At 49.9% G+C, this 12,631-nt stretch overlaps 2 protein-coding genes across 5 annotated transcripts in view; one reads left to right on the forward strand and one right to left on the reverse strand.

The window, feature by feature from the left end:
• Positions 1–1,387, reverse strand: part of EIPR1 (EARP complex and GARP complex interacting protein 1) — a 77,739-nt gene extending 76,352 nt beyond the window's left edge. Inside the window, exon 1 of one of the 2 annotated variants that reach the window (XM_032496950.1) lies at positions 1,206–1,387. In XM_032496950.1, the coding sequence (XP_032352841.1) occupies positions 1,206–1,247 (42 nt within the window). In that variant the 5' untranslated portion in view covers positions 1,248–1,387. The remainder of the gene's footprint in view (positions 1–1,205) is intronic. The other variant, XM_032496949.1, reaches the window with a different exon arrangement.
• An 837-nt stretch (positions 1,388–2,224) lies between these two features.
• The window catches only part of TRAPPC12 (trafficking protein particle complex 12), a 54,479-nt gene continuing 44,072 nt past the window's right edge, over positions 2,225–12,631 (forward strand). The window contains exons 1-2 of one of the 3 annotated variants that reach the window (XR_004326084.1): positions 2,225–2,246; positions 10,171–11,403. Coding sequence is in view for 2 of the 3 variants with exons in the window: in XM_032496951.1 (XP_032352842.1) it covers positions 2,244–2,246; positions 10,171–11,403 (1,236 nt within the window). In the remaining variant the exon portion in view is untranslated. Of the gene's footprint in view, positions 2,247–3,280; positions 3,412–10,170; positions 11,404–12,631 lie in introns of those variants that run through there. The other 2 variants (XM_032496951.1, XM_032496953.1) reach the window with 2 other exon arrangements.

Raw genomic sequence — 12,631 nt, forward strand, 5'->3', positions numbered from 1 at the left:
CCACAGTAGTTCATGGCTCCTAGGACACTTAGATACCGCCTTGTATGGAGTTTATGTGTAAGAACTTTGCCTCACAATAACCAGAACAACATTTATTGAATGCTTCTTAGGTGCTAGGGTCTGTTCTAGGTGCCTGAATTAAATGTATTAACTCATTTAATTTCACAACAGCCACAGTGGGTAGCGGCTCATTTTCCCATTTTATTCACAAGGAAATTGAGACCCAAGGTCACAGAGTAAGTGCTGGAGCTGGGATTGAAACCTCGGGAGCTGCAGTGGCATACAGGCTTTCAGTAACTAACACTGCTGCTTCTCCCACTGTAAGCTTCTTGAAAGCAGAAATCATGCATATTGTTAAGACACATCTGCCGCACACAATTATGTAACAGGCACTTCATGTGGCGATGAACTGTTTTTATTTCTCTGTAACTGTCCCTCAGTGCCTCAAGCATATATAACAGGTCCTCTGAAGCCACTTGGAAAGACGGAAGCCAGTATAGGGCTGTAACAGGTCCCACTCAATGCGACCTACCTGCCCTTGGAGCTCATCCCTTACCCCACTCTCCCTCTCCTTCAGCCACACAGGCTCTCTTGCTTTCCCTGCATCCTTACTCCACTGCTTACACTACAGGGTCCACTCATGTCACCGTCACTCGCTGTGCACCTTCCCTGCCATGGTCACGGTTAAAAGCACTGGAGAACACAGGACGAGAAGGAAACAGGACGGACAGTGGTGGGAAAACAGGTGAAATCCGAAGAGTCTGGTTCGGTTAACCAGACTGTACCAATGCTAACTCCAAAGTTTTGGTCAGTGTGCACTGGCCCTGGAAGATGACAACACTCAGGGAAACTGGGTGAAGGGTACACAACTTTCCGTGTATCTTTGCAACTCTTAATGTAGATTTAATGTTGTGTCAAAATTAAAACAAAAAACAGGCAGCGCCTGGCTCCAGGAAGCCCGACGGCGGAGGAAAGGTGCACAAGTAAACAGGCCGGCTGCGTAGTGAGAGTCAGGCCACAGGGAGCGGCCGGGCTGCGGGAGGCGGCGCGGGGCTCCAGGCCCGGGGGCGGCGGGCAGAACCGCGGCGCCCCCACCCCGCCCCGCGTCACGCAGGCCCCTGGCCCGTCCGGCAGGACCACGGCCTACTGCCCCAGGCCACACAGGGGCGCCGCTCCGGCCGCCGCGGAGCCCTCCTGAGACCCACCTGGAACTCCAGGCCGTAGATCACCGGCGCGTCGTCCTCCATGCTGCGGCGGCCCGCAGACCTGAGGAAGGTCTCCAGAACCGGCTCGCCCCCAGCTCAGCGCCCATTCATTCCCTCCCGCCCAGGCGGCGCCGAACCAGAACTCGTTGTGACCAGCCCGGCTCCCGTAGGGTCACTTCCTGTGTTTTCCTGATACGTCATCAACGCGCTCCCAGCCGGCGACCAATCGCGGCAGCGCCGGGCTCGTGCGCATGCCCACTTGGCTCCCATCCGGGCTCTCAGGTGCGCAGGTCCCGGGGAGTAGGCCCGGGAGAGGAGGACCTGGCCAGGACCCGCCGGGACGGGGCGGGAAGCCCGTGGCTGGGAGGCCTCCCTGCTCCATCGCCCCCGGAAGCCTCGCTCGCCTGCGGCTGTGACACCGTGGTTGGATAGCATTAGCACTCTCCCGGCGCCACTGCAAACTTAAGTGACAGTTGCGGGCACGAAAGTAGTAAATTGGGAGCTAGGGTATGTTCCTGGTCTGTCAGTCGCAGGTTGGCCCGGCCCAGACCCCTAAGGTCAAGGGCCAGGCTGCTGCGTGTCCGCAGGCGCCCAGCGCAGTGTGTGCAATGACAAAAGGATCCCCTGCCGATGCCAGGGTGATGCGTGATGCCTGGCGCCGAACCACTGGCGCTGTTTGGCAGCGTTTGCCTCCAAAGGGAGGCTGGTGGGAAGACCCTGGGGTCCCTGGGCCTCGAAGGACTGTCATGCTGAGAGTTTCCCCTCACAGGCAATACTGCCAAAGTGCCTGCCTTGACGTTAGGCAGTGCCCTTGGCAGACAGGAATGACATCACGTGGAATCCCAAAATGCCACGACTGACCCTCCCTCACTGACTCGGGTTCCGTAGGTTTCCAGGACCCTGCACCTCTCCATCATCTGTGTGACCATTAACTTTTTTCTCTTCCCTTAATCTTTGTGACAAATAACTAGGCCTGGAACAGGTATGTGAAAAGATGCTGGATACCACTGGTCATCAGGGAAATGCAACTCAACCACAATGGTATGTTATTCAGCCCTTAAGTCCTGTCACTTGTGACAACGTGGATGAACCTAGAGGACACTGCTAAGTGAAATAAGAAAGGGAGATACAGCATGATTCCACCTACATATGGAATGTAAAAAAGAAAGTTGAACTCTTTGTAACAGAGAGTAGAATGATGCTTATCAGGGCCTGGGGAGATGTTTGTCAAATAGTACAAACTCAAGATAAACAGGTTCTGGAGACATAATTAATAATGTATCCTATACTTCAAGTTTGCCACAAGGAGATTGCAAATGTTCTTACCACAAACGCAGAAAATGGGAAATACATGAGGTGATTGTTAAGTTCATTAGTCCCATTATGCCATCATTTCACAATGTATACATATATCAAAACGTCACATTGTACACGTAAATACATACTTTTATTTGTCAGAAATAAAGTATCTTAAATCATTTTTTTAAAAAAAGGAGAGAAATGTTAGGTCTTGTTTGGCTCATTGGTACCCCAGCGCCTAGCGCTGTGCTTGGCACTTAGGCTGGATGAGCATCCGTCGGACAAACAGGAGATCTGTGTGGTTACGGTAGAAATCAAGGAAGCAAAAGCACAGACACGGGCATCCTACTAGCCGGCTCCGTTTGCCTAAGATGAAGTAGCAGCGCTAAGAGAACGCAGGACCTTGATACTGCTGGATTAAATCCACCTACTATCGGTATCATTACCATTTTTACCGTTGTTATTACGCAAGTACTACAGATGCATGGCAGGAAAAGGTGAAAATACAGAAAGGCGCAAAGACAAATCCCTGAAAATAAGTATTTCCAGGGTGCTTTGGCCAGGAGTAAAAAGAGAGTAACCATCTCCCTTCCAGCTGCCCCTCTGCCACAGGTTTGTCTATCCCTGTGTGTCAGAACAATTTCCCTCCGCATTCCCAGGAATGGGGTAGGCTAGCTCCTCCCATGCCCCGCCTCCGGACCCAGGCCCCGCCCGCTGCGGCGCGAACCGGAAACGCGCTGGGAGGCCGGCTCCTGCATTGGGCATGCGCGGGAGCAGGCGCGCGCAAGCGCAGAAGCCGCCGGAAGCGCGGATTCGAGTCTTTCCTTCCCGGCTTTCTCCATCTTCTCCCCGGACCCTGGTCACAGCCGCAAGTGACCCTTTCCCCACCCCAGGGGGGCGGTGGCAGGTGAGGACAGGGCCCGGGCTGTAGGGAGGGGGTCGTGCCGTCCCTAACTGCAGCCTTGCCGGCCCTCAGGCCCAGTCGCTTAGGGGTCTCCTCCCCAGGTCTTCCGCCCGAAGTCCTCCTCCCCGGATCCTCCTCCCAGGGGTCTCCTCCTGGGGGCGGTCTCCTCCCCAGATCCTCCTCCCAGGGTTCTTCTCCTAGGGGGGGTCTGCTCCTGGGGGTCTCCTGCCCGGATCCTCCTCACGGGGTCTTCTCCTGGGAGTCTCCTCCCAGGGGTCTCCTCCCCGGGGTCTCCTCTCTCCCTCCTGCCGCACCGCCTCCTGGCAGGCCTGGCCAAGCCCCGCGCCCGTGTCCTGCCGGGTCTGCAGCAAGGCCTTCCGTGTGTGCCCTTCTCGGGGGCGGCCCCCGGTGCTGGGCACGGACAGCTCAGGAGGGGTCTGCGGCCCAGGTCCCAGCTGTGGCGCTCAGTGACTTATTTCTCTTAGTTTACTCCTCTGTAGCTAGAAGTTCACCGTAACCCACCGGACCAGACTCAGTATTGTTAGGGCAAAATGCGATGGTTTGTGTAAAAGCATGTCAGTGTTGGCTAATCCGTTCCAGAGTAACATCCAGGACGGAAGTGATTGATAGAGCATAGACACTGTGAAGACTGGAAACATTTCTTACTTAAAAATAAGCATCAGGCTCAAAGATGTGCTCTGTGCCTGTTTTTCTCACCCTCTACCACAAGAGTTTAACCCCAGTGACACACTTCCTTGGACCTGCAGTTCATAGCTTTTTATGGCTACTGGAAGACACCGTATCTTTTGGATGTAAATGCTTTACTCCTTGTTTCTTTTTACAAGTTTAGAAGAGTGCAGTGGGTGGCAGGCAGTGCGTTAGGCCCTCTGTGTGATGGGTGGGTTGGGAGAAGGGATAGAGGACTGCAGGTAGGATGATACAGCCCTCACACTACTCATCCAACCCTGACATCCTGTGACTTCTAACAGGATGGTCCCTGGTCGGAGGCAGTGTTACCACTCTGCGTCATCATGAAGGCTGTAATGGCTGTGTTTGTGTATGTGCAGCTCATCACAGTTTAAAACCTCCTTGTGCATCAGCTGCTGTTTAATCCTCATTATCCCAGTTTACAGATGGGGAAGCCAGGACTAAGCCGAGACTAATCATTTTTAAAGGTCACTTTACTGAGTAGTGAAGCCAGGACTCCGACAGTTATTCAGAGCTGTGTTCACTGCTCTTTCTGCCTCATCCGCAGCTCTGAATCAGAATGAATCCCGGCAACCTTACAAGGAGAGCCGAAGCAGGAACACCTGTCACATAAGTACTGGTGCTGTGACTTTGGGCAAGTCACTTGGTTTTCTCTGCTGTGTGATCAAGCTGATACTTAATAAGTTGATCCTGAGGATTAAGTGAGAAAACATGTAAAATGCTTGATCTGTTCTGGGTGTTCTTTACATGAGGGCTTTTCTAAATATATGCTTAAATCCCTACTACATGCATAGTTCTTTCATGGAAACAGGTCGAAGATTTGTAATTCCGGAGTCTTATGTCCAGAAAGGGAGCTGGAACAGCAACAGTTTTCATTGTTCTTAGTGAATTTAAGCCACTTAAAGTTAGTACTTAAAAGATGTTTTAAGGCTAGTTAAGCTCATTGTGCAAAGCACTCAACTGGACAAAGAGAAAGTCGGATTTCTTTGCAAGCATTTTGATGCTGACATAATAAGCTTAAAATCATGTCCATTATATCATGTCTATTAATAATTTTTATTAAGCCAATAGTAGAAGAAGCAAAGATTTTATATCACACAGAAATCAAGGACGGATACACATGCTTTTCCATTTTGAGATTATGAAATATAAAGCTTGGATGTAATACACATGGAAGACATGATGGTCAAGTGTGACCCCGACCCAGTGTTCTACCGTCAGCATTGCCAATGGCTTGGACGCCCCATGTCCCTCCCCAGTCAGACCTTCCCTTGCCATCACCTCCACCCCCTCCCCAACTGAACTGGGTAGTATCATCACCGTGGTTTTGTTTTTGTATTCCTAAAATAGTATATAGTTTAATTGACATGTTTTGAAATTTGTGTAGAAAATCAGACTGTTTATATTTCTCCCCATTCCTTCTGCCAAATTAGGTTTGTGGGATTTAGACATTGATGCCTTCAATATGGGATGGCTTGTTCGTTTTCACTGCTGTATAATATTCCATTTTAATATACTACCATTTCTTCATTTATTATGCTGTGTTTGGGCAGTGGTTGTTCCAGATTTTTATTTTGGGGACTTTGGAAAGGGGGCAGTATTTTGTTTGGATTTGCTGTTTGTAACATTCACAGTCAGTGCTTATGGTGCCCATGTGTAGAACTTCCTCTATGACACATAGATAAGGGGACCCCTTTTGTCTCAACCAGGACTCGTGAGAGTGAAAAGAGGTGCTTAATTTTACAGAAACCATGGGTATAAAGTGGAATCATCCTAGAAAAATCAATTTGTATGGCTGAGGAAGTCACTGGACATGTGTTTGTGAAATGTGGGTCTCTTTCACTCTGGATCTTTGTTTCAAATATTTTTCTGTTGGATCATTTACTGTCCTATTGATCTGAAAGAATTTTAATATATTCTTGATATTAAGTCTAAAAATATCAGGAGAAGGGTAGAGTTCAGTGGTAGAGTGCATGCTTAGCACACACAAGGTCCTGGCTTCAGTCCTTAGTCCTTCCATAAAAAAAAAAAATCTAAGTCTAACAATGTCAAGTGTAGTGAATATGTTGAACAAGAATATTTACGTACCACTACTAAGTGTGTGGATTGGTACAAGCAGTTAGGGAAGAGTTTGGTGTTATCTGATAAAGGGATGGATTCTCTGTGATCCATTGCACAGACATACAGAGGGAGGCGTGTACAAGAGTATTCATAGCAGCACTAGATTCAAAAACCTGACACCTCAAACATCCGTCAACAGAAGAGTGAGGTTGTGACACCGTCACACAGCAGAGCATCAGCAGCACAGACGAGTGAGTCACAGCCCCACGCCACTTCCCAGGATGAACCTCAAGGCTCAAAGTGGGGAGGGCAAATTAAGTCAAAAACTGAAAAAAGTCAGTAACACATTGTTTGAGGAAATAAATGCGGAAAATTAAAGAAAAATGTGTACGACAAATCTCAGAATATTAGCTCTGGAAGGAGAGGGAAGTGGGTATTAGGGTGTATTGTCTTAGCTACAGGTTTCAAACATTGTTTTGTAGCCACTCAATAATTAGTAAGAATTGTTTGTAGAAAATGTACCTTTAGAAGAGTCAGGGAGGCCAGCAAGAACCTTCTGAGGTTTCTAATGAAAGAAGCAAGAAACCCAAGATGCGTTTCCACCTCTGTCCCTTCCCATCTGACGCCTCCCGGGGCGTGGAGGCCACAGTTGCTCAGTTTCCTCTCGGTCATCTCCGGGCTTGGCCCCTTGAGAGCAGGGCTGTGCTGCCTTACATCTGAGTCTCTGTGGCCCTCCTACTTTGCCAGTGGTTTTTAAGAAATGTGTAGTTTCTATTGAGAAACTAAGGTAAACAGTTTAATTTTTACTCTGGGTTGGGCAACATCTGTGTTAACAGTGTCCCTAGGAAACGGAAGCTGATTTTCTAAATGAGACTGGATTAGTAACAAGGTTACTGAAGAGAATGAAAACATAGTTACAAACTTAAGCATTGACTTGAAAGACTTCCTTTTTGGTCGGCTTTCTTCCTTTCAGAAGTGATTTCTTTAAAAACATATTTTGGGTGAGTTGGTAAAGACAGAATTGCTTGTCCGAGTGTTTTATTCTTTGCCTACCTGTTCTTCAGAAAGGGTCGTTCCCCTTGCCAGCAAGTAACGTTTCCCTAACATTCCCCAGCAACTGTCCCTTCTGAAAATCTTTGTCCATTTCACAGGTCAGATTGTTTAGAATCATAGATTTATTCTGGGTTTCTTTACTTACTGCTGAAGCAGTTCCTGTGGTCGTGGTCCAGTCCCCGTAGTGAGTGGGTCTTGACAGTGACAAGCCTTCTCTTACTGCATCGTCTGGTGGAAAGCAGTTCAGGGTCACCTGTGGGCAGTCTTTCCCAAGTACCCCTGTTTTACTCTGTCTCTCTGTGTCTTGTAATACACCCAAGTTAACCTTGACTGGCGGCGATTTCTGCTCACGAGTAGAATTGTCTCAAGTTTCCCTACATGGAAAGAAAAGCTTCTGTGTGATTTTGTGAGTTCTGATGTTCTTTACCTTTTCCTGTAATTGTACGCATTGTACCTTTTCTTACATCCTGCGTTATTCCACAAGTGTCCACTAATGTAGTCACGGAGGAGCTGGCATTACGATCTGAGCTGTTTTCATTCTGAGATGGGCTCAGTCCAGCAGCCTGGGTGCCGAGCACTGGGAATACCTCCGTCCTCAGGGGCTCATGTGGAGGGGCCAGGCTCGTTCCTGGCTGTGTCGCCTTCTAACAGTGAGTGCAGACGAGTCCCGTCTCTCCCCTGGTTCTCGGTGTCCCTGTCTGTGTGTTAGGGCGGCTGATACCTGTCTCTCGTCCGGTGGTTGTGGAGGTTAAACCAAGGTGTTGCGTTTCCACGGTCTTCGTGCTCAGCCTCCGTGTCCTGCTTGGGGAGGACCAGGGAATAGCCTTCCTCGTGGGGGCGCATGCACTCATGTCCCTGAGCAGCCACCAGTCCGCGCTCCCTGGGAAACGTTACAGGGTCAGGGGCTTTTGCTCCTTTTCTTGGTCATTTTGACTTGTTTATAGCTAATAGTTACTAAGTGAACATGTAATAAATGGGGAGATTAGTAACTGACTATGCTGGATGAGAAACTTCTCCAGAATATGTAACTTTGACTCTAAAATAATCTTGCTTTTGGATCTCAGAGTGGTCCAGCTGTAAAAGGGAAGGACAGCGAATTTGGAAGACTGATGAAAGTGTTGACAGAGAGAAGAAAAGGAATCCTACCCAGAGATCAGCTGAAAGTCACTAGTGTTTTTTTCTGGAAAAACACACATCTTGCATCATAGTCCTTGTCTCCTTACTTGAGTTTGTTCACTACGAGGAGAACTATGCACGCAACTTTTGCTCCTGGAAGCTCCTCACGGAAAGGAACAAATACTGCTTTAGGGTTCAAAGTCCTTGTTTCACTCTGTGGCCTCCACCCGCCAGCGTCGACCCAGCATTTCAGCTTCGACTGGTCCTGGTTTCTCAGCTCACCTGCGGTGTGGTCGGGGGCAGGCGTCACTCCTGTCTGAGCCGCAGGCTCCTCGCTGCACCGTGAAGCACGTGGCAGCAGCCGTTCCACGGGGCTGTCGGAGGGTCGGGTAGGAAGAGCAGTTAGCCCAGCGTCAGGACGTAGCAAGCGCTGCAAACGCCCTCCCATTTTGGTGCCTCAGCTTCAGCCGCAGGGAGCTTGGCTTGTCCTTGCTGTTTCTCTTGCTCATGCCGTCTCATTGTCTCAAATTCCCGGAGCTAAGCAAACAGCGTTACGAGCTCAGGAGGATGGAAGGGCAATTGTAGGCTGCAGTGTCTCGGGAAGGCTTCAGGCGGAGTGCGGACTGCAGCTGTGTCTTTAGGAGTAAGTAGGGTTTGAAAGGCTGAGACCTCACACCCATCGGGATGGCTACTATCAAAAAGACAGAAAATTAGTGGTGCTGGAAAGGATGTGGAGAAATTGGAACCCCTGTACCCTCTTGGAATGGGAAATGGTACAACCAATGGAAAATAGTTTGGGTGGTTCTTCACAAAATTGAAAACAGAACTGCCATATGAATGATCCAGCAATCCCACTCCTGGGTGTCTGCCCAAAAGAGCTGAGAGCAGGGTCTCGAAGAGATACTTGTACACCCATGTTCTTATCAGCCATATTCATAGCGGCCAAAAGATGGAAGTAACCTGTGACCATCAACAGATAAACTGATAAACAAATGTGTACGTACACACAATGGGGTATTTCTCAGCCTTATGAACGAGGAGATTCTGACATGCTGTGACGTGGGTGAGCCTCGAGGGCATGCTAAGCGAAATAACCCGAGCCCCAAAGAACAAGCACCCTGTGATTCCACGTACATGAGGTCCCTGGAGTAGCCAGATTCAGAGAGGTGGACACAGAACGGTGGTTGCCAGGTGCTGGGAAGGGGAGGAAATTGGGAGTTAGTGTTTGCTGGGTGCAGAGTTCCAGTTTTGCAGGTTGAGAAGAGTTCTGGAGATGGATGGAGATGATGGTTTCACAACAAAGTGAACGTAATTAATGCCGCTGAACTGTACATTTGAAAATGACGAAGATGATAGATGTGCGATGTGTCTTTTACCAAAAAACAAATAAACGGCTGGAGAAATGGAGGCTATCGAATTTTCAACCATTGAATATATAGCCGGTACACTGATAAACATTTTTTATAGACTTTTATTTTTTAGAGCAGTTTCAGATTCACTGCAAAATGGAGCAGAGGGTACAGAGGTTTCCCGTGACGCCCTTGCCCTCACATGGTGCAGTCTCCCCCGCTGGCCACTTCCCCCCCGTGTTGCAGCTGGTGAGCCTGCATTGGCACGTCATCACCCAGAGTCCATAGCTTACACCAGGGTGCAGTCTTGGTGTCGTGCAGTCTGTGGATTTGAACAAATAATGACACGTTGCACCGTTATAATGACATGATTTCATTTTTATAAATAAAAAACAATGTTAATAAGATAAAACCAGCTTAACAGTAGCTGAGATGGAAAGCTGAGGAGACTGACGGCTGCTTGTCTTTGTTTCAGGAGACCATGGAGAACGCTGAGGGTGCCGACCCGAGCACCCCGGAGCGGAGCAGTCCAGCCCAGGGGCCAGCCGAGAGCGCCCCTCCGCAGGTGCCTGGGGCGGGGCAGGGGCAGCTCCTGTACCACGAGGAGACCATTGACCTCGGTGGAGATGAGTTTGGGTCTGAAGAGAACGAGCCCGTGTCAGAAGACTCTAGCCACTTCGGGGACAAGCTGAATGAGCACTTGATGGAGAGCGTCCTCATCTCCGACTCTCCCAGCAACAGTGAGGACGATGCGGGGGACCCGGGCTGTTTGCAGGACGTCATGGAGCCCGCCGGAGGGACCGCAGGCCCCACGCTGGAGGACGTCATAGACAAGGGAGCACTGGACACTCCAAGTGATGACGTTGGAAGCGATGGAGAGGACACGCCCAGAGACGTCTCGGACGTGACCCCCGATAGCAGAGCGTCGCTGAAGGAAGACCCAGAGCAAGAAGAAGCGGAAGACCTGCCCACTTTGGAGAACGGAGGTGTGGGGGCCTCGGGCCCGGGGGCAGGAGAGGCGCCCCCGGGGGGTGCGGCGTCGGGTGTGTGCCCCCGGCAGCCCCCCCCCAGGGACGAGCCCGTGCCCGTGTGCACCATCTTCAGCCAGCCGCAGCCCGCCGGCTCCCAGCCCCCGTCCCTGCGCGATGGCTTCGAGTCCCAGATGGTGAAATCTCCTAGTTTCAGCGGCGCGAGCGAGGCAGCGCCCAGGACCCCTCCACAGGTGGTCCAGCCAAGCCCCAGCCTGAGTAAGTTTTTTGGAGATACGGCCGGCGCTAACTCCTTGGCCTCTGACTTCTTTGACTCCTTCACAACGTCCACGTTCATCTCCGTCAGTAATCCCAACGCCGGCTCTTCGGTTCCGGAAAACTTGTCTTCACTCGCTGCCACTCCGGGGGCAGAAAACTCCCCGGGCTCTGCTTCCTACTCCCCAGGGATGGAAAGATCAGAGTCTGGCATTTCCTCGGCTTCTCTAGAAATTCCCCAGTCTCCAAAACCGTTTTCGCAGATCCAGGCTGTGTTTGCAGGGAGCGAGGACCCCTTTGCCACCGCCCTGAGCATGAGCGAGATGGACCGCAGAAACGACGCCTGGCTTCCCGGGGAGGCGACCAGGAAGGTCCTGATTTCGGTGGCAACCCAGCAGTACAGCACGGTGTTCGTGGACAAGGAGGACCTCACCATGCCAGGCCTCAAGTTTGACAACATCCAGGTGATTGCGGAGGGACTCAGAGCAGGTGTGGGCTGGTGGGACCCTTCCCGGTGAGTGGGTGAGCCCGTGTCCGCAGCCCGCTCCTTTCCATCTGTATCTGTGCTGTATGTGTATATGTGTAAAACCTTTCAAGGATCGAAAACCCCTTATTTTTCAGCAATTCCTAAGATTCTGACGTGAGAATGTATGTAATGGTGTCACCAGGTAATTCGGAGCTCTGTGGTTTCTCTGAGGCAACCCATGCAAGGTACTAGAGCTTAGGAATACGTACCAGCAAGGCAGTCACCTCACAGCTCTCTGAGGGAGCTCTGAACTTCGTGTGGCCGGTTTATTTGCACCATTTGAGCTCCAGTGAATGATAAATCTCTCATCCCTTTTTTTGTAGATATGGAAAAATATATTTCCATTACATGTAATATGCTTGATGTAGAAAAGTTCTTACAGATTCAGTTAAAAAAAATGAATGGCCCTTCAAAATAATTGCTAAAATATATAAATGTTATATATAGTAAATATCAACATTAAAAAGTTCAATCTTACCAGTGATCAAAAATGTAAAATTAATTTCACTTTCTATTGTCTAATTCGTTTGTGCTTATTTTATGTTTGTTAGGGTGTGGGAAACTAGCCTGTCTCAGGCAGCCCTGGTGGGACCATAATTTGGTACAAACTTTCTTAAGTGAAGTTGTAAAATGCACATCCAAAGGTGCGTGCCCTTTGACCCAGAAAGCCCGCCCTTAGGAATTATTTGTAAGGAAATAATCTCACTGATGCACAAATAGCAGCGTTGGGGACGCCCGTCAGAGTGAGGCTCATAGTTGCAGAGAGTCTGAAACCGTCTGAAAGTCCACCGTCAGGAGGCTGGTTGCGTACGTTTGGCAGCTCACCTTTGCAGGGGGATGGTTACATGGGGAGTAAAAGTGACGTTATAGGAAAGTATTTAATGAGGTTCGTTTTTATTATTACATTTACTGTTCGTTTTATTGTTTCACTGTTAAAAACCGGATATAAGCCAGCACGTAGCATGCACAGTGTGACACGGATTTCTCTAGGTACCCGTATGCATCCATGGGAGGCCGGCTCATCTGCACATCAGACGTGGCTCATCCCACCCAGATTACGGTTGGGATCAGCAGTTTCTGGGACGCCATGTGCTGGCCTCGTGTCCTGCGTTTGTCTCTCCTCCAGAAACTGAGGGAGGCCCTGCCGTCCCCTCCGGGGAAGGAGT

This window comes from Camelus ferus, chromosome 15 (genome assembly GCF_009834535.1).
Source record: "Camelus ferus isolate YT-003-E chromosome 15, BCGSAC_Cfer_1.0, whole genome shotgun sequence".
NCBI lineage: Eukaryota > Metazoa > Chordata > Mammalia > Artiodactyla > Camelidae > Camelus > Camelus ferus.